The 20332-nt window shown below is 42.3% G+C and overlaps 3 protein-coding genes across 9 annotated transcripts in view; 1 reads left to right on the plus strand and 2 right to left on the minus strand.

The window, feature by feature from the left end:
• Nucleotides 1-649: 649 nt before the first annotated feature.
• On the plus strand, nt 650-10113 carry LOC6585126 (DNA-directed RNA polymerase III subunit RPC1). The gene is made up of 7 exons (XM_002010729.4): nt 650-804; nt 861-2719; nt 2791-2936; nt 6536-6953; nt 8157-8592; nt 8651-9689; nt 9751-10113. Exons 1-7 carry the CDS (start codon nt 761-763, stop codon nt 9955-9957), a joined length of 4149 nt encoding a protein of 1382 aa, XP_002010765.1. The 5' UTR covers nt 650-760; the 3' UTR covers nt 9958-10113.
• On the minus strand, nt 4000-5122 carry LOC6585127 (brachyurin). Its single transcript, XM_002010730.4, has 2 exons — nt 4902-5122; nt 4000-4827 (listed from the first exon to the last, which is right to left on the minus strand). Exons 1-2 carry the CDS (start codon nt 5019-5021, stop codon nt 4096-4098), a joined length of 852 nt encoding a protein of 283 aa, XP_002010766.2. The 5' UTR covers nt 5022-5122; the 3' UTR covers nt 4000-4095.
• Nucleotides 10114-11359: 1246 nt separating the features above from the next.
• LOC6585128 (protein Aster-A) overlaps nt 11360-20332 on the minus strand; it is a 42820-nt gene continuing 33847 nt past the window's right edge. For 6 of the 7 annotated variants that reach the window (XM_032732612.2, XM_015161096.3, XM_032732613.2 and 3 more), the window contains 6 exons: nt 16029-16444; nt 13501-13604; nt 13068-13437; nt 12518-12993; nt 12336-12455; nt 11360-11651 (listed from right to left, as the gene is read on the minus strand). In XM_032732612.2, coding sequence (XP_032588503.1) covers nt 11487-11651; nt 12336-12455; nt 12518-12993; nt 13068-13437; nt 13501-13604; nt 16029-16444 — 1651 coding nt within the window. In that variant the 3' untranslated portion in view covers nt 11360-11486. Of the gene's footprint in view, nt 11652-12335; nt 12456-12517; nt 12994-13067; nt 13438-13500; nt 13605-16028; nt 16445-18685; nt 19489-20332 lie in introns of those variants that run through there. The other variant, XM_002010731.4, reaches the window with a different exon arrangement.

Here is a 20332-nt window from a genome sequence, read left to right on the forward strand (position 1 = left end):
CTTGGAATGTATAGTGTAAATCCGGTACAAGTGATTTGGGAAGGCCTCTACAAAATATATTATTTATGATTAAACAACATAATAGATTTTTTTCTCAAAGCAATCTAATTTTATTGCTAGAATGTAACTAAATGTCAGTCTGCTTAAAGCTGCACTAAAGTGTCATAAAATGTTAGAAAAGTATTCAAAATAGACTTAAGTCATTTGAGATCGATTAACGATTATGAAGCACTAAAATTCAAAATTTAAATAAGTATATATCGATAGCCGTTTCGCAACGAGTTTTCAATAAATATGTACATATATGTATGTTTGATTTTTCAGAACAGTTTTTACTTTTATACGATCAATGTTTAATTACCGCGAAATTAAAAGAAACAGCTGTTGAAGATGCTTTGCAGATAATTTAGTCTTTTTGATCCAATCTTTATATTAAGGCCGCGATGCTAATGCAAAGTGTGGCCGTGCTTATATTGACAGAAATAAATATATTTTTAGGTATAAATATTTCACTGTAATCGTATGGAGCCAATAATTATTTCAAAAATATGTGAAATAAGGATTACATTGTGAATTGGACTGTCATTTAATTGGAAAAACGTTTATGGTGGCCTCCAATTAGAATTGCCATTTTGAGTAAAGTATCGATTGTTCAGCATATCGATAGATGCAGAACTGTGACCGGCAGCGTGTTGTCATATGGTTTAAATAAAAATTGAATATTTGTGATTTTTGGCCGTGGTTCCATTAAATTGACGACATGCCTAAAGAGCAGTTTCGCGCCTCGGCGCTAAACAAGAAAATGTAAGTTTGCTATAGCTGGCAGTGACAGATAATTAATTGATTTGTAATTTGTGCAGCTCACATGTGCAATTCGGCATCAGCGGCGCCGATGAAATTCAACAGGAATCGCTAGTCCGCATTATTTCAAAGAACTTGTATCAGGCACAACGGCAACCGGTGCCATATGGAGTACTCGATCGTCGGATGGGCATCAGCACCAAGGATGCCGTCTGCGAAACTTGTGGCCAGGGCTTAAACGAATGCATTGGACATTTTGGTTATTTGGATCTAGCCTTGCCTGTTTTTCACATCGGACACTTCCGATCGACAATAAATATTCTACAAATGATATGCAAGACATGCGCACGTGTTATGCTGAAGCCAGAGGATCGTGCGGTATTCGAGAAGAAGCTACACAACCCCAATTTCTCATATCTGGGCAAGAAGGCTCTGCACTCGCAGATGCTCGCTAAGGCCAAGAAGGTGACCAAATGTCCGCATTGCAATGCAGCCAATGGAGGTGTCAAGAAGGGGCCCGGACTACTCAAGATCCTCCACGATCCATACAAAGGTCGCAAAAAGGATGCCACTTTTACCAGTCACATGGAAGAGATGCTACGCTCCACTGAGTTGAATCGGGATTTGAATTTAACTCTAAGCAACTACAGCGCAGCAGAGGAGCTAACTCCGCTCATGGTGCTCGACCTGTTCGAGCAGATACCGCAAAGTGACATCGCTTTGCTAGGCATGTGCTCGCGTGGTGCGCATCCGAAGCACTTGATTGTCACCCGTGTCTTTGTGCCACCGGCCTGCATCAGGCCCTCTGTGTTGTCAGAGGTGAAGGCGGGCACCACGGAGGATGATCTGACCATGAAACAGAGCGAAATTCTTTTGATCAACGATGTCATACAGCGCCATATGGCCACAGGTGGTAAAATAGAGCTAATACATGAGGATTGGGACTTTCTGCAGCTGCATGTGGCCCTCTATTTCCATAGTGAGATCAGTGGAATCCCGTTGAATATGGCGCCCAAGAAGACAACGCGTGGCATTGTCCAGCGACTGAAGGGCAAACAAGGACGCTTTCGCGGCAATTTGTCCGGCAAACGTGTGGACTTCAGTGGCCGCACGGTCATCTCACCTGATCCCAATCTGATGATCAATCAGGTGGGCGTGCCAGTGCGCGTGGCCAAGATACTCACCTACCCGGAGCGCGTCAATCCCGCCAATATACGGCAAATGAAGCAATTGGTTCGCAATGGACCCGCCATGCATCCGGGCGCCAACTACGTGCAGCAGCGCGGCTCGAGCTTTAAGAAATACTTGGCCTATGGCAATCGCGAAAAGGTCGCCCAGGAGCTCAAGTGCGGCGACATTGTGGAGCGGCACTTGCGCGACGATGACATCGTTCTATTCAATCGCCAGCCCTCGCTTCACAAGATGTCCATCATGTGCCATCGCGCCAAAGTGCAGCCACAGCGCACGTTCCGCTTTAACGAATGCGCCTGTACGCCGTATAATGCTGATTTCGATGGCGATGAAATGAATTTGCACTTGCCACAGACGGAAGAGGCACGCGCCGAGGCCCTAATCCTGATGGGCAATCAATCGAATCTGGTGACGCCGAAGAATGGTGAAATCCTGATTGCAGCCACACAGGATTTCATTACGGGCGGCTACCTGCTGACCCAGAAGGAGGTCTTTCTTACCAAAGAGGAGGCGATGCAGCTAGCCGCTTGCTTTCTGGCCAATGAGGACTCAACCATGCGCATCCAGATGCCGCCGCCAGCCATTTGGAAGCCGCGTCGCCTCTGGACGGGCAAGCAACTGTTTAGTTTGCTAATGCGACCCAATGACGACTCCATTGTTCGGCTCAACATGGTGAACAAGGGACGCAACTACTCGGGCAACATGGATCTTTGTGTCAACGATTCCTGTACGTCATCTGCTTATGTATACCTGGTCTGCTCACTCTTTTTAATAACTATCTGTCTCTTTCGGCTGCAGGGATTCACATTCGCAACTCGGAACTGATGTGCGGCACCATGGACAAGGCCACCATGGGCTCTGGCACCAAGCAGTGCATCTTCTATCTGCTGCTGCGAGATTTTGGCGAGGCTTTTGCCACGAAAGCCATGTGGCGTCTAGCCAGGGTGCGTATAAGTTTTAGATATACTTATCGGTCTCTTTCTCCCCGGAAGTGTCTGAGTCTGTTTCTCTGCATATGGACCAAACTTTGTTTTGCTCTCTCTGTCTCTCTCTCTTTCACTCTAAGCCGCCGTGTCTTCATTCCCGTCTTTGAGCCCCATGGGTGTGACTGTTCGCCCACCTGTCTCTTTCGTGTGTGTGTATGCTACATACTCTCTCTCTCTCTCTCTATAGTGACTCTCACTCCCTTTATATATACAATACCCCATCTCTCTATATCTCTCCTTTTCTGCATGTCAGTTCGTCTCTCTCTCTCTCTCTCTCTCTCTCTCTATCTCTCTTTCTATCTGTTTCTCCCTCTGTGTCAGCAGATTTCTCCCTCTCTCTCTCTCCTCTTCCTCTCTCGTTCTATCTCTCATTTTGCTCTCTCTCTCTCTCGTTCTCGCTTTCTCTCTCTGTTTAAGTATTTCTGTCAGCATACATCTCTCTGACTTAAGCTTTGTCTTGCCCATTTAGTCGACTTTCCCTCTCTCTGTCAGTTTGTTCTCTGGAATAAAGTCAAATATGGAGCTGTCCAAGTAGAATATCAACTTTTTATTTTTTTTGGACAAACTCTCTAATGCTCCAATCGATATCAATAAAAATAGAAGTCTTTCTAACGTCTTCAAAAAATCTATATTTGAAATAAGCTAGGAGTCGATAATGATATCAAACATAGGCTAGCCCTGTTGATTCGATAGTAAGATATAATAAGTCCCATAATAGGGCAATCAAACGATATCAATTAAAACTAAAACAATGAATCGATAATTGGCATGTGGAACTGAACCTCTTTAATGTCAGTTCTAGAACAATGAGGCACTTAAAGATAAGCGCCCTTGCTCTTAAACCTTTTGCACCCAGCCTAGCACCAGCCCAAAGGCCCAGCCGTGCAGTGGAGCTATCTATGTGATGGTATAGAGAAGATACTGATGGGGTAGAGATCATGTGTGAGGGAATGGGGTGTACGGGGCGCCGGGAGCGGTGTGGCCTATCTTATCTGTGGCATTCGTGGCATGGGGAAATCTGTTTTTGGTTTATTCGAGTGCTATATATTTGCGCTTTATTTGCAAAATAGAAGGAAGTGGATTTTTGATTGATTATTATCTTAGCCACGGCATCAGTTTAGCTGAGTGTCAGTCCCGTTGTCTCGGCGATATAGTCCAAGAACGAGGTGAGACGCACATAGCCCGATGGATAGCCGCTGGTGCACTGATCCTCGGCGACAAACGAATTGATGCCAATCTGTATCCAGGCATTCGCATTGCTGCTATACACGATCAGTGGTCCGCCGGAGTCACCGCTGCACGTGGACATCGTGCTGCCCGCATAGCCCTCGGCGCACAGTGTCGATGCCAGCACCACATTCGAGCCAAAGATCGTGAGGCACTTGTCGTTGGCGATCACCTGCACCTGGGCATAGAGCAGCTCCTGCGAAAAGTCCAAGTACTCATCGTCGATCAGGCCAAAGCCGGCGATGGTCGCCTGCGTGCCCACATAGTTGTTGCTGGCCTGCTGGCTGCTCACCAGCTGGATGGGCTGAATTGTGCTCGAGAAGATCAGCTGCTGTGGCAGCTGCACCAGGGCCACATCGTTGTTCATGTTGTCATTGTAATTGGGATGCACGAACAGCTGTGTGGCCGTCATATTTATCGCTTCTTCCGGATTCAGCTCAACGCTGCCAAAGATCAGATAGAGCGAGCTCCGGCCGTACGCACAGTGGCCCGCGGTCAGGACCCAGCTGTTCGATATGATGGAGCCGCCGCACAGCAAATCATCCCATTCATCGCGCTTCAATATCACCTGCCATGGAAATTGCCCGGCTGCCGCACGCTGGCCGCCAATAATGCGTCCTTGCTGTGGATTAAGAGATTCGAATGTGGACATTCTCAGTTGGACATTCGCTGCGAGCTTCGGCTTTAGGTACTTACAATATCCACTTGTGAGGCAGGCGGAGCTGCTAGCACCAGTTGGAGCAACAGCAGCCAGCCAATGCCTCTAGCTGTGCCCAATCCTGGCCAACTACTTTGCATCCTTGTGAAATACCTCATTGGTTTCTCTCTCTCTCTCTCTATCGCTGTGTCTGTCTGTCTCTCTTTGTGGTGTCGCTTGTTGCTCGGCGACGTCTGCGTCGCTTTGCGTCGATTTTCGCAATTATATGCGGACCCATATGCAGCCCCCTATGATACTGCCCCGCCCCCAATCGGCTGCGACCCCCTCCGCAGCTCGGCTTGTCTGTCGTTTGTACAATTTCTTATTAACACGGCCTGGTCGTGTTCTTGTTATTTGGCCAGCTCGCAGTTCGCAGCGCAGCTCGATAAGATTAATTACTCACACGCCAGTGCTGCTTCACCTGTCTCTATCGCTGCCGCAGCTGGCGTCGCTGCCGCGCTGTCGACGTTGCCTTTGACGTCGCTGCTACTGCTTAAATGCCTAGCTAACTGTTCGCCCGATCGTCTCCTCATCAGTTCCTTTTGTCCAACTTGGTTCAAGTTCTTATCACTGATAACGCTCAAAAAAATAAAGACCTCAATTTTACACTAGACAACATAATTGAGCTACGCCAAGCAATTTATTGGCTCTACTAATAAACTAAAAGTTCGTAAAAATCCATGATAATATTTACTATTCGGATTGAAAAATCATTATTAATTAAATTATCGAAATATATAAAATACTCTAAAAATATTTAATACTTTGATAAATTTTAATAAACCACAATTAAAATTACAATTTCAAATTACGATTTCCAATACTCCGATAAATAAAGATTGAAAACCTCTTAAAACTTCGTGTAACGTTGAGAAATAAATATTTTTTACAATTTTGAATTCTCCGATAAACAATGATAGAAAACCTGTTAAAACTTCGTATAATATTGAAATATAAAAATAGCGTCGATGCTCCAAAACATTTTTTATAGAAAAAAATGTGCTGAAATGAGTTGCTTATTTTTTTTTTAATATATCATATATATATATATATATATATATCATATAAATATATCATATAAATATATATATATATATTTTAATATATCATATAATACTAAAAAAAAAAATCACTATTTTGATATATTGTTCTATAATATATAAATGCAAACCAAACCCATCGATACATAAGCCTTGAAGCCTTTTAAAGAGAGTGAGAAAGAGAGAGAGAGATAGAGTAAGAGAGAGAGACAGCTAGAAAATAATATAAATAAATTCATATTGTGCTAAGGTTTTCTTTGCTGTGCAGTGTAATTTAATTAGCTCACCTGCCAGTCGCTTGTCTGTACGAGCGAATTTAACCAATTAAATGACAAACAGCGAATTATTTACGTGCTTAACACCCGGCTGCCTGCCCTCTGCGCTGCCCCCGTCGCGCCCTCGCCGAGCACCTTGAGGTGGGTTTATCTCAATCTGGCGACGACTTTCGCCAGAATTGTTTCTGGTGCTAGCCATGACGGCACTTAACAGCCTTGTTATAAGTATATGAACCAGTACCGAGAAATCAGAGGCCACAAACAAAATAAGCCCAAATTCCATGCAACTATAAATAACCGTATGACGAACCCTTTCAGATTGCGTCGTACTTCATACAGAATCGGGGATTCTCTTTTGGCATCAGCGATGTGACGCCCAGCGCCAGGCTGCTGCAGCACAAGCAGGTCCTGCTGGAGCGCGGCTATGCCAAGTGCAACGAGTACATCGAGAAGCTCAAGGCGGGCACTCTCCAATGCCAGCCCGGCTGCACGCCCGAAGAGACCCTCGAGGCAGTGATGCTGCGCGAACTGTCCGGCATTCGAGAGCAGGCGGCCAAGACCTGCTTCGCCGAGCTGCATCCAACGAATAGCGCCCTGATCATGGCGCTCAGCGGCTCCAAGGGATCCAACATCAACATCTCCCAGATGATTGCCTGCGTCGGACAGCAGGCGATCAGTGGCAAGCGAGTGCCCAATGGCTTTGAGAATCGCGCTCTGCCCCACTTCGACAGGCACTGTAAGTAGTACGAGTCAGTATTTCAGATACTCGTTAGATGTCACTCGTTGCTTTATTCTAATAGCTGGCTTGAATTTTTATGCCGCTAATTTTCATTTCTATATGTTAGGTATAATGATTTTGTGAAACAGGCAGAGGGAATCATCGCAGATCCCATAAAGCATACATATTCCTGATCAGGGCGACGAGCTGAGTCGATATAGCCCTATCCGTCTGTCCGTCCGTCTGTATGAATTCCTAGATCTCAGAAGTTACATGAGCTAGAGAGGTGAAAGCGCCTAGACTCGAGTCTACCATACGCAGTACAAGTTTATCATATTTTTTCGATAACTCATTCGATATCTTTTTATTGAGGAGAATCGATAAATTGATTTTGTTTTTCAGCCTATTTTGAATACTATTTGACCTGGAGACTTCAGATTTACTGTGTATATACAAAGATTTTGGATACCAATATACAGACATTTGAACATTATGATCACGCTCTGAAAGTTTCATGAAGATAGTCCTACTACAAAAGAAATGATTCAACAAGTAAATTCTCATAATATTGCACACACTGCAGCGCAGCCCAAGTGCAGTCGCTGCGCAGCTAGCAGAGCGCCTCCTTTTGCGTGCGTGTGGATGGAAGTGTATGTATGTGTGCATAAGAGAAATGCAGAATGATTAGAATATCAGCTTGGAGCGTGCAGGGTGTCTCCTAGTTGAGCAGTCTCGACTAGAGCCTTCTTACTTGTTAACTAATTGTAGGGAGAAGCTACAGTTTTCTTTTCTTTGAGGTTTCTTTTCTTTATGACACTCGTTACTTATGACTCGTCATGTGCTACTCGTTACTATGGAAATCCGAAGATATAGACTAGACTAGCCTAACCTGCTCTCTACTTAATATCTGCTTTAATTTACTCCTTATATATCACTCGTCAAATCTTACTCGTTAATTGATAGGCGTATAACGTCAATCGTTATTGATTACTGGAGTACAACTGTTTATACCTAACAGCTCATTAAGTACTCATTGCAATTCATTCATTACTCGTTTCTCTTGACTCGCCACTTGTTGGCCTGGATATGAACGACTTACTCTTTATTTGCATCTCATGAAATACTCTTTATTTGCCTGCTGGTTGCTCATAATCCCATTACTCGTTACTGATCACTCGCTACTTTCTACAAGTCACTAATTTCGTTTCGCTCTACTTGCAGCCGCAATTCCAGCCGCACGTGGATTCGTGCAGAACAGTTTCTACTCGGGCTTGACGCCTACGGAGTTCTTCTTCCACACCATGGCCGGCCGTGAGGGTCTCGTCGATACGGCCGTGAAGACCGCCGAGACGGGCTATCTGCAGCGACGTCTGGTCAAGTGTCTGGAGGATCTCGTCGTTCACTACGATGGCACCGTGCGCAATGCGGTTAACGAAATGGTGGACACCATTTATGGCGGCGATGGTCTCGATCCCGTTTCCATGGAGACACGCAACAAGCCCGTCGATCTCAATCACCAATACGACAATTTGCGAGCCCAATTGCCATGCGGCGATCAGCAGCCGCTGGAAGCGGGCGAGATACTCAGCACGGTGGAGTCACTGTTGCAGCTTCCGGAATTCGCCGAAGCACGTGCTGACTTTAAACGGGATGTGACGTAAGTTGTGGATCCCTTGATCTTGATTGACATTACTAATAACTTTCCCCCACTGCAGCTCCCACCTGAATACCGTCACGAAGCGCATTAGCAAGCTGCAGGAGAAATACGGTGCCGAGCATAAAGATCTCTGCAAGCAGATCGAGTGCATCAGTCGGGAGCAGCTGCTCGAGTTTCTGCGACGCATTAACGATCGCTACAATCGTGCGGTGACCGAGCCGGGCACAGCGGTTGGCGCCATTGCCGCCCAGAGCATTGGCGAGCCGGGCACACAGATGACCCTGAAGACCTTCCATTTCGCTGGCGTCGCCTCGATGAACATCACACAGGGTGTGCCGCGTATTGTGGAGATCATCAATGCCACAAAGACGATATCGACGCCCATTATAACAGCCGAGCTGCGCAACAATACCAGCATGGAGTTCGCGCGTCAGGTGAAGGCGCGCATCGAGAAGACAACGCTGGGCGAGCTGTCGTCGTTTGTGGAGCTTGTCTGTGGACCCCAAAGCTGCCATTTGGTCATTGGCATCGATACAGCGCGCATTAAGGTGCTCGGTCTTCACATCGACTTGGATAGCATAATGTGCAGCATACTGAAATCCCGGCTGCGCATCAAGGCCAATCAGCTGCATGCGATTCCGAAGAAGTCAAGGATTATTGTTCGTGTGGAGGCGACACGCAATGCGACAATCAATGCAGAGCTGGCTCGCCTAGCGACCACCATACAGAACGTTGTCGTGGCGGGCCTGCCGAATATTGCACGCGCCGTCATCGCTGTCGACGATGCCAAGCAGCCGCCCACCTACAAGCTGTGCATCGAGGGCTACGGACTGCGGGAAGTGATCGCCACCTACGGCGTGGTGGGCGAGCGTACGCGCAGCAACAACATTTGTGAAATCTATCAGACGCTGGGCATTGAGGCGGCGCGCACCATCATCATGAGCGAGATCACGGACGTGATGGAGGGACACGGCATGAGCGTCGACTGGCGTCACATCATGCTCCTGGCCAGCCAGATGACCGCACGTGGCGAGGTACTGGGCATCACGCGCCACGGCCTGGCCAAGATGCGGGAGAGCGTCTTCAATTTGGCATCGGTAAGAGAGAGGAGTTCAATCCCACTTAATTTGTATCTAATTGGTTACTTTCCCCATTCAGTTCGAGAAGACGGCGGATCATCTGTTCGATGCGGCCTACTATGGCCAGACAGATGCCATCAACGGCGTCTCGGAGCGCATCATTTTGGGCATGCCCGCTGGCATTGGCACGGGCATATTTAAGCTTCTGCAGCTGCACGACGACAAACAGGTGCCGGATATATCGCCGACCATCTTTCATGAGTTGAAACTACAGCCGTTTGCCTAGCCCAGTCGTGCGTGCATCGAGCATCTCCATCACCCGCCCGCCATCCGCTCAGCTTCCGAGAAATGCAGCTGTAGCACCAGCAGCAGTACCACCAACAACAGCAGCAGCACTAGCAGCTAATTTTTTGTTAACCCCCAGTTAGTCTAGAGGTATAAAGCAGAAAGATAGGTAGATAGTCTTTCTGCTCATCAAGTTAATGATTTTAAGACAGATATTAGACATAAAATTTGAATTCCTAGAGCAGTTAAGAAATATAATACTTGATTACTTCTGATAATCTAGAACTTCTGGCTGCTGGCATCAAATTAAGAGTGTTATCTATGATATGATATACCTATTGTAAATATGAGTTATTTTTGTAATACTCACTGCGACCAACAAAGAATGGAAATTTAATGAATCCTAGAAGCCACTCAATATATGGACTTTATATTAAGCAATTTTCTATAAGATATATATATTATAGATATATCTATATCAGGTATACATATATCTATATCTAAATAGAAAGAATAAATATAATCAATCTCCAGCATGGGCCCAGTAAAAAACATTTCTTCATTAGTTTCACTTAGTTATTTATTACATAAATATATATTTATATTTATATATAGTATAGTTGTATATATTTTCATAGGGTATGTGCTTAGCATGAATTGAATTTTATAATTACAATATTTGTTTTTTTTTTTTTCTTGTTTTAAATATATGTATACTTAGAGCAAATAAAAATTAAAATATATATACTAAAAAAAAAAAAACAACAAAATTCGTTCGATATATTCAAATAAGTTTTCAATTGATAAAACCTAAATGTAAAGATTTTTTTTTTTTTTTGATTTGATTTTATTTTTGTGTTGTTTTTGGATACTTAGAATAGGCATGGAGCATCATTAATATATTTAAAAAAAAAAAAATAATTATAAAAAAAAATAACTAAAATATGCATATCACAGGATTATTTTTATAAGAAAACGAAAAACATAATCGGAAACAATTAAAAAGATCATCTTTACTTAAGAAACTTTCATTTTCATTTCAATTATTTCATGAAATTTAAAAACAAAGTAAAACGCTGTTCACATTGGAGCAAAAGCAGGTAAAGATCAAATATCTCATATGAGATTTGCTAAAAATCAGATATTCCATATGGGGATTAGCTATAGATATAAATATATATATATATATGTATATATAAATTTTCCGTTTCCATTTTTGGGCTTTTAATGCATGTTTAATTGAGCTTAAGAACTAGTAAAAAAAAATATGATTTTTAATATTTCAATTAGTTATTAAAATCTATAGATCGATTATATATATACATACATATATATAGGCCTATATATGTATATATAAGGTATATATTTAGTTATACGAACTATGACTATAAAAAATTATTTGCTTTGGGCTTTGTTTTACTTTCTATGAGCCGACTAAAACTTAAGCTTAAAGAGAGAGTGTTTGTGTATTTGGGGAGGGGGTAAAATCGATATCGATGTAGAAATCAAAATCAAAATCAAAATCGGAAATCAGTCACTGACATCGCTATGAACCTGGCTGGCACCGACTAGATCCGGCTCCGGCATTGCTCCCATCTCCGATACCGTTTCCGGCCCCGCACTCGCCTGGGCCTCGCCATAACCGGCTCTTCTGTCATGGATCAGCATCGATAGCGTTTCCAGGCTGCGACGCACCTGTAAATCAAATCAAATCAATCATGATTTACTCAATTTATCTACACATATAAATATTAAAAATATCTTTATATACAATATTGTGTGATACGGCGCAGTTGTTAGTCTCCCAGGCATTATTGCCCCCAACTGGCTAGAAGGCCCGGAGGTCGACCAATGTTTGATAAGATTATGAATTGATTCATTGATCAAGTGATTGCCCAATCTATCGATTACCACAGCGGCTAAAGCTCTCGCAAGCATATTATACAAATAATCCTCTTCACTTTATAACGCCATTTGGCAAACGTTCTCTGTCTAGGTCTTTTGTTGGTATTCTCTTTCGCATTGCTTACTCTCTCTCTCTCTCTATCTCTATCAATGTTTTTGTTTCTACTCTGTTCTCTTCATTATTTTTTGACGCTCTCTCGTGATATTCTCGACATATTTTTGGTTCTCTGATCTATTCTCATTGTGTCATTCACACTCTTTTCTCTCTCGCTTAATCTTCCCGTCTTTGTTAAACTCTATCGATACATGTATATATCTACTATTGGTCTCTCCGTTTACCTTCTCTGTTTCTCCGCTGCTCAATCATGTTCTATTCTATATCTATATCTGATTTAGCCTTCCCCCAGGTCTCACTCTAATCCTCTCAATCTCCGCTCATTAGCTGAGCTTCATCTTCTGCTCGTCGACTCTCACCTTAGATATTTGCTCCAGATTCCGCGTTAAAATATGCTGAGCTTCTGCCGTGCTTCTGTCCTGCAGCTCCTTTTGCCAGCGCAGCGCCTCCGCAAAGATGTCTTCATCGTTGCCCGGCCGCTGTTCACAAAGAAGTGAATGTTAGAACTCGGGAATCTGCGTGAGTTTAAGAATGGACTTACCATATTGAAGTCGACTGGCGTCCGGTAGAGACTCGTCTTGGCCTCGATGTCCAGGATGCGGTGGAGTAAGAAGACTGAGAAGAGGGCAAGCATAAAGGCCAGCATTATGCCCAGATAGATGACATGCAGCTCTGTGAGCGACGGCAGCCGCAGGCCCAAACGCAAGCGAGCCGAATGGGCCAATCTACTGAGCCCTCGACCCACTGATGGCGCTGCAGTTGGCGTTGGAGGCGGAGCTGCCACGCCCACAACTGTAATGGGCGACGAGGAGCTGGAAGGAGGGCCAGAGCTGGATGCAGCCGAAGCTGTTGCAGAAGTGGAAGCGGAACCATTCACCGTACGGCTACCAGCGCCGTTCTTAATGAGCAGCACTTGCCCGCCAGCCATCGGCTCCTCATAGTGGACAATGGGTGGAGCGGCGCTGCGAATGGTCACCGGGCTATGCAATACCCTCGGCGAGCTGCTTGCCTGCTGATCTGTTTGGGCAGGCAACACAGAGTTAGTTAGTTCATCTGATATATACTGGATATATATGTAGTAGGGATCTTACCGGAATGTCTGTCAGTGTTTGGTCGCTGCCGGAGAAACATTTGTGGCTCGGATTCGATGGCCGCCGTTTCGGTGGCGGCTGCATCTCGCAGATGTGGCGGGCTCTCGTTGCCGCTGACCGAACAGCTGCTGTCGTCGTCGATATACTCCTCCGTTAGCTCCACATCCGCGGGCAGGGCCTTGGGCAGAATCTCCGCCCCAGAGGCGAGATGGCTGCACACGCTACACATTAGACGAAATGCGGACTCGCGGCTGATGAAGCTGCCAAAGACATGACGCTCATCGGCTGTGGCGACGCCCACAGCATTTGGTATTATTTTAACGGTTTTCTCTTTGGAGATTTTCGTTACCGAAGACGTGGGAATAACAACCTGAATGGAGAACACAATTGACATTAAATGGCCGCACTCTGAGTAAGGGACTAAGAGATCTACCTTGGTTACATAGCCAAAGACATTGGAGTAGAAGGCGAAGTGATCGTCCGTTATGTACAGGTGACCCTGCAGCGGAATGTCCCCAACCAGAGCGCATGAAAAGTCTACAAAGCAGAAAAAATAAAATGGGAAAAAGTTAAGATTTGCATTAGGCTTGAGTAGTATACTTTTACTATATACTTCTTTTTAATTATTTATATATATATGGATATTCATCCATCTCTTTATACAGCTATCTCTATGAATCCATACCTCTAGATATCTATTTATTTACCCATATCTCCATACATCTATCTGCCTATCTACACATCTCTATCTAACTACATATCTCTCCTTATACCTATCTGTCTATCTATAATGATATCTATCTATCAACATATCTCTTCATACTTCTATCTGTCTATACCTATATATATACATATATATATATCCATACATGTATCTATCGATCCATTGCACTTTACATTTCTCTGTCTATAAATTTCTCTGTACATCTATCCATACATCAATCTGCCATCTATCTATAAATTTCTCTATATATCTATCCACACATCCCTCTATCTATATTTATATATCTCTACACATCTTTCCATCTCTCTATTCATCTATCTATCTAACCATTTATTTTATACAGCTATATATACTATATACACTCATGATGAAAATAATAGGTACACCCCTTAAAATTAAACTTTTTTGAGTTTAGTTTAGCAAAACATTTTTTCTACTGCCCTTAACATGAAAATTTAAATGCACATTTCTGAATTAGGTATATATTAATAAAAATAAGTAAATTTGGAAAAAAAATATTATTTTTTCAAAAGTTACAAACAAGTAAACAAAAATGGAGCTTTTTGTGCTTGACAAAAATAATAGGTACACTTTACTTTCGTAAGATGTATTTAATTTTTTGATTTTCAAATCATTCAAAATCTTTTGCTATTCTATTTTTGGATCAATATCCTGTATATCCTCTTTTATTTTCATACAAATTTTTTATCTGATTGGTCATACTCCTAATTAAAGCTTGGCAGGTCCCATTCGTAATCTTCCTCCAGGTTTCTTGGACACAGTCCATTATTTGGCGTTTAATTTCACACTTTTTCTTTACCATCTGCTTTATCAATGCACTACACACGTTTTCGGTTGGATTCAGATCAGGAGAATGACTGGGCCATGCGAGAGTGTCCACCTTACTAACCTCGAGCCAAGCTTATTCTATTGTAGACGAGTGTCTCGGGCCGTTATCTTGTTGTCAAACCTAGCGCAGAGGCATGTTATCCTCAGCATATGGTAACATTATATTTTCGAAAATATCCCTGTAGTCTGCTACTCTCATAACGTCAGATATTAGGAAAATCAGACGATACAGAAGCAGCCCCACACCATAATGTTTCCACCGACATGCTTCACTATTTTTTTTGTGTAGCGAGGATCGAATTCTTTACCTGTAAGGAGTCTTACATGCCTGGAATAGTCACTTCTATAATGGCAAATTTTGGTTTCGTCGTTAAATAGGATAATACGCCACTTTTTTTTTACTTTCAGATCCTTCCCAGGTGATGTGGTCTTTAGCAAAATTTTGCATCATCATAAAATTTTTGGTGCGCATCAATTTCAACCATTTTTTCGATACGACCTGATAGTTTAGCCATATGTAGTCATCTCCTAATTAAAGAAGCATTAATAATATTATCTATTACGGAAGCAATGACCTTTGAAGATTTGAAAGGGTCGGAAAAGTTGCAATCCTTATAATGCGTCGGTCCAGTTCTAGTGTGGTTTTCGATGAACTTCCACGTGTTCCCTTTTTATTGTGCATCTTTAAAGCATTTTGCACAACGTTAAGAGATCTGTTCATCAGTTTCGCAATTTCACGCAAAGATTTGCCATTCCTTCGAAGGTTTTTAGCAATTCTGCGTTCCTGACTCGAACAATTAATATTTCGACCCATCTACATATGATATTGATAATTTTTTTTTACATCAAACATCTGTAGGAAGGTTACTTACTATTTTACAACAAAAAAAGAAATCATTCTTATTTTAAACTTTTTTTTCGGGCTGAAGTAATGGAGTGTACCTATTATTTTCAGCAGACCCATTTCAGTTTATTGTGACTACTATGAATTTAGGGGGAAATATAATTTTTTTTGGCATGCATCATATTGCCAGATTGCTCTCTTAAAGTTACCATCCATTTTTTTTTTCAAAAATATCAAAAATTAATTAGTTATGACAGAATCTTCAAAAATTTTTGGGTGTACTTATTATTTTCATCATGAGTGTACATCTAGCTACCTATACGTCTATCGATCTACACAATATAGTAGTAATTCAATCTGAACTATTATAATATAAATTTCATCTGGCATACAAATCAATCAGCATTATCAACATAGCTCTGAGAATAAACGCTATGCTATGCTATTTTATAGTTGATTGATTGTTAGCCGATGCAATAAGGAAGTCTGGCATCTAGAAACAGAAATGCTGTCACAAAAGCGCCATCTGTCGGCCTTTACTTACAATTGATGAGCTTCTCGTCTTTGGAGACTTGCGAAAAATGGCGATGGAACTTTTTCACACGCGAACTGGAGACTTCCTTGCGCTTCTTCTCTTTTTCATTTGGCGTTGCGGCTACTGTGGCGCTGCCCGCAGCTGCCGATGAGGACGCAACGCTGCCGCCGCCGCCGCCGCTGCTGCTGCCGTTGCCGGCGCCAGCGGTGGCAGATGTTGAGGAGATCGTTGCCACCGCTGACGCCTGTTGCAGTTCATGTTGTTTGGCCGTGTTGCCGGCCGCTGAGCCGCCCGTCTTGCCTTGACCCTGACTCGGGCTGTGACGGTTGCGAGGACTGATACTGGAGTTGCTAGCGAGACTCTGAGCGCTGCCGCTCGACTGCAGCGGACCGATATAGCTGCTGAAGCTGCTTTGAGGCAATGAACTGAAAATGAAAGAAAAAAGAATATATATAAACAAATCATGTTAACGTATTTCTCCCACTTATAGTTAATCAGCAATAAAAAGTTTTGCCATTTTAGAAGTCTAAAACTGTCTGACAGCGCCAGTTTATTTGAACAATGTAGATAAGTGTAATTGATCAATAATAATAATGATATACGCTGTTCGAAATATGATCTATGATTTATAATCGGTGATCTATGAGATATGATTTGTGATCTATGATCTTTGATCTTTGATTTCTGATATATCATCTATGATCTATGGTATATGTTCTATGATCGGTTATCTATTCTCCATAATCTGTGATGTATGTATTCTATATTCTATTCTATATTATATTCTATATATATTTTATATTCTATATTCTATATTCTATATTCTATATTCTATATTCCATATCCCATTTTCATACGTATCGCTCGTCTCCATTCATAGTCCAAAATTTTGTGCAGTGCCTTGAGGAAATCTTTATCAGGCATTGTGCTTAACGATAACACAGTCCCGACCATAGCCACAAACCTATCGGTTGACACAGAATACTAAATGGACAAGGTTAAGGCGAAACGTTTAAGGTAAAGGTTGCTAAGAGCTCTAGCTGAGGCTTGTATTGCCATCTGTCGGCTGACTGCAGGAAACTGGGTTCTGCTTAGACTAAGGCCTAGATAATGCCAATCGATTAGCCATAAAGCTTTTATGATCGAGCGCAGCTGGTGGAATACCTTTGTCAATTAATAGCCCAATTAAAAGTAGTAAAAGTTTGCGATACGCGAACACAAGTTGCCGAGATAATAAAGCCAGCGTAATGATTAATACAGCAAATTGGGAAGCCTCAAAGTTGCGTGATCATGCTTCATGTTCCATTCAATGAAATGAGGGAATATTATATTGTACAATGCGTTAATAGCAACATTTTATAGTATTCTGAAGAGAAATTCTAATTGCAGAGCATCTACTAGTTTCCTATTCATGTTAGATTGTATTTTTTTTATCTTTTTTACTTTTGGGCTCAACAATCGTAGAGACCTTATCGCTAGACGCACAAGCCGATTTATGGTAGAAGCTCATGACATAGTAAAGATTTACGATGCTTCGTTATTTGCCTTCTCACCTTGTTCCTCTTTGTTTCTATCTCTGTTTCTTTCTCTCGCTGTTTCTCTTTCACACCACGCTGTTTCGACATCGTAGTGATCTAATATTTAGATCTACATACATGCAATATAAACACTCCGAAAGTATAGACTGATAAGGCTCCATGTGCTGTCTTATAATTTATAGTATATACTAATTATTATCTATACCATGAACCGGCGCATGAATCAGGCGAAGCGTCGGCTCAGCAGCCAACTGCATACCTGAGGTGACCGACCCACAGCTGAACCTATATTTAGATATGGATATATCTAGTCTTGTCGATAAGCGTTTACAGTTTGTTTGCCAATTTTATTAGACCTTTGAGCATAATCTTATTTGCATTCTGTTTGAGGCTTAGATAGCTGCAGTTCAGAGTATTATGTCGTATGCTCAGACAGTTCACAACTTTCGCTGATCGTTGAGTCATCTGGCAAATGTTGTCATTGTCCAGTTGTAAACGTGTTTTTCTTTACGTTTCTGTTGTCTTTTTATTCCCCTGAGTTTATGGTTCGCAAGCTATCGGGTAAATGTTAAGGGTGCAGAGCGCTATACAAGATAAATGATTTTATAATAGGTCTTTCAACTCAGTTAGCCAATTGGCTAATGGAAATCGTTTTCTCTATTCTCGTGTTATCAATGTAACTCTTGTATTCATTGTATTCATTGATTAGGTGTTAAACCAAGTGGCAGTTATGTAAGGGTTAAAAATAATCGCATTTCTGTTGATTATATGAACATACTAAGTAAATAGAACGCAGAATAAGAGTATTATATTTGAGATTTACTCTTTCTCTCTCCTTTTACAATAATTCTTTTATTCTTTTTAACTTCTTTCTAAATTATTGCATATAAGATTTGCATCCCTAACAATTCCCTTTTGATAAAGTCCAAAATTACTCAATTAAGGCAATTATCAACTCGAATTCATATCGCAAATGTTAACAGAGTCTCAATGCATTCTTATAATCCTTTTAAACATTTCGCTAGTTCCTACTGCATCGATTTCGCTTCAAATCTGCTTTCTATTTTAATTAACATACATATGTCAAGCGCCAATTCGCCTCTAACTAATTATTCGCTCCTGACTTACGGCGTTGAATTGTACTGCTGCTTGTGCTTGTCATTCGCCTTGAGTCGCTCGACGCCATTTTGAGCTTTGCTCTCTTTGGATGAGTGCTCTCGCAGGCTGCCGCCGGCAGCATTGTTGTTGTTGCTGCTGTTGCCCTGGATGCTGCTGGTGGGTTCGATGAGGGACATGCGTTTGAATGTGCGCGCTACGGAACGTGCGCCGCCGACGACAACGTCGCCGGCTGCATAGACAAAGTTGCGATCGCGGGAGCGGGACTGGGAGCGTGTGCTGTTGTTGTCTTTCTTTTGCCGCCTGACAACCGGTGGATGCGTCATGTTGTAATCTTTGTTCTCAGTGCTCTCAGTGTTCAGGCTGTTATTGTTATTGTCGTCGATAGGCGGCGTATCGCTGCGTATATCAACACGTTGCACTGGCGACGCACCCCCGTCCCCCGCCGCCAGATCCTGCTCGAAGTAGACGTTCATCCGGCGCACATTATCCGCTACGTGCATTTTTTCCAAAATTCTTTTCTCGTCTTTTTTTTTCAAATTAATAAATTTTTTATTTGACTTAAGTTACACAGCCCCAAAAAAAAAAAACAAAACTATAGCAATAACAAATGAAAGTAGGGTATTAAACACGCGCGCTCTCTGAATTGCATTCGACTAATGCAAATATACAAAAAGTAAATTCTAGCTGTAACCAAAGCGCAGCGAACGCGCCTCAACTGTCAACTGTTAACTGTTAACGGTGCTTGTTTGTCTCTTTTGTCTTTTGTATTTCGTGTCGTCCGCTTGTTACATATTTTGCTTTAACACCATCCGCTGCCGGTCGTGTCTCGCGCAAGCGTCTCGTGTTAACTGAAACGGTTTAACAGTGCCGGCAACCACAACCAGTGTTGCCAGGTTTTGAGACATAAAAATAGCAAAATCGTCTCTAAAAAATAGCTGAAAATAGCTAAACAAATTTTAAAATAGCTTACAAAATAGCTGAAACCTTTATGCATTATGCATTTACTTTAAATTTTATTTTTAAATGTTATTTAATAATGTTACAATTTGGTCCACATCCAAATCATCATCAGAATTATATTTTTGATTAACTGGAATCATTTTTAAATATTTGGAAGGCACGGTATAATCATGGCAGCATTTGCCATTGCTGCGCAAGAAGAATTAGCGATGGTATAAATTCACAACTAGTGATGGTATAAGTACGACAAAGTCGTGGTGGTAGTATCGCGCAGATCATTACGTACAATTTGGGACTTAATCGAAAAATGTTTTTTTATTTTTTATTTTTTTGCTTTAAATACTAAAATCAAATTCAAAATATTCGTTTGTAAAATAGCTAAATTTATAGCTAATAGCATTTTCAAAATTTTCATAGCATTTAGGGTTCAAAAATAGCTAAAAATGCTATTAAATAGCTAATCTGGCAACACTGACCACAACGGCGACGCAGCAGCTGCCATTGGACATTTTTACCACTGGCATGGTCGACGTTGACGCCGGCAGCAGCAGCAACAGCAACAGCCACAGCAACGATGGCAACGTCAGCGGCGGCAGAGACAGCGGTTTGTTTATAGCTTGAGAGGCGCGAAAAGCAAATGGCGACAGCAGTTGATGAAAGCATAATATACCCTGCATTGCATCTGACTTAAGTGCA

This window comes from Drosophila mojavensis, unplaced genomic scaffold (assembly GCF_018153725.1).
Source record: "Drosophila mojavensis isolate 15081-1352.22 unplaced genomic scaffold, ASM1815372v1 contig_136, whole genome shotgun sequence".
Taxonomy (NCBI): Eukaryota; Metazoa; Arthropoda; class Insecta; order Diptera; family Drosophilidae; genus Drosophila; species Drosophila mojavensis.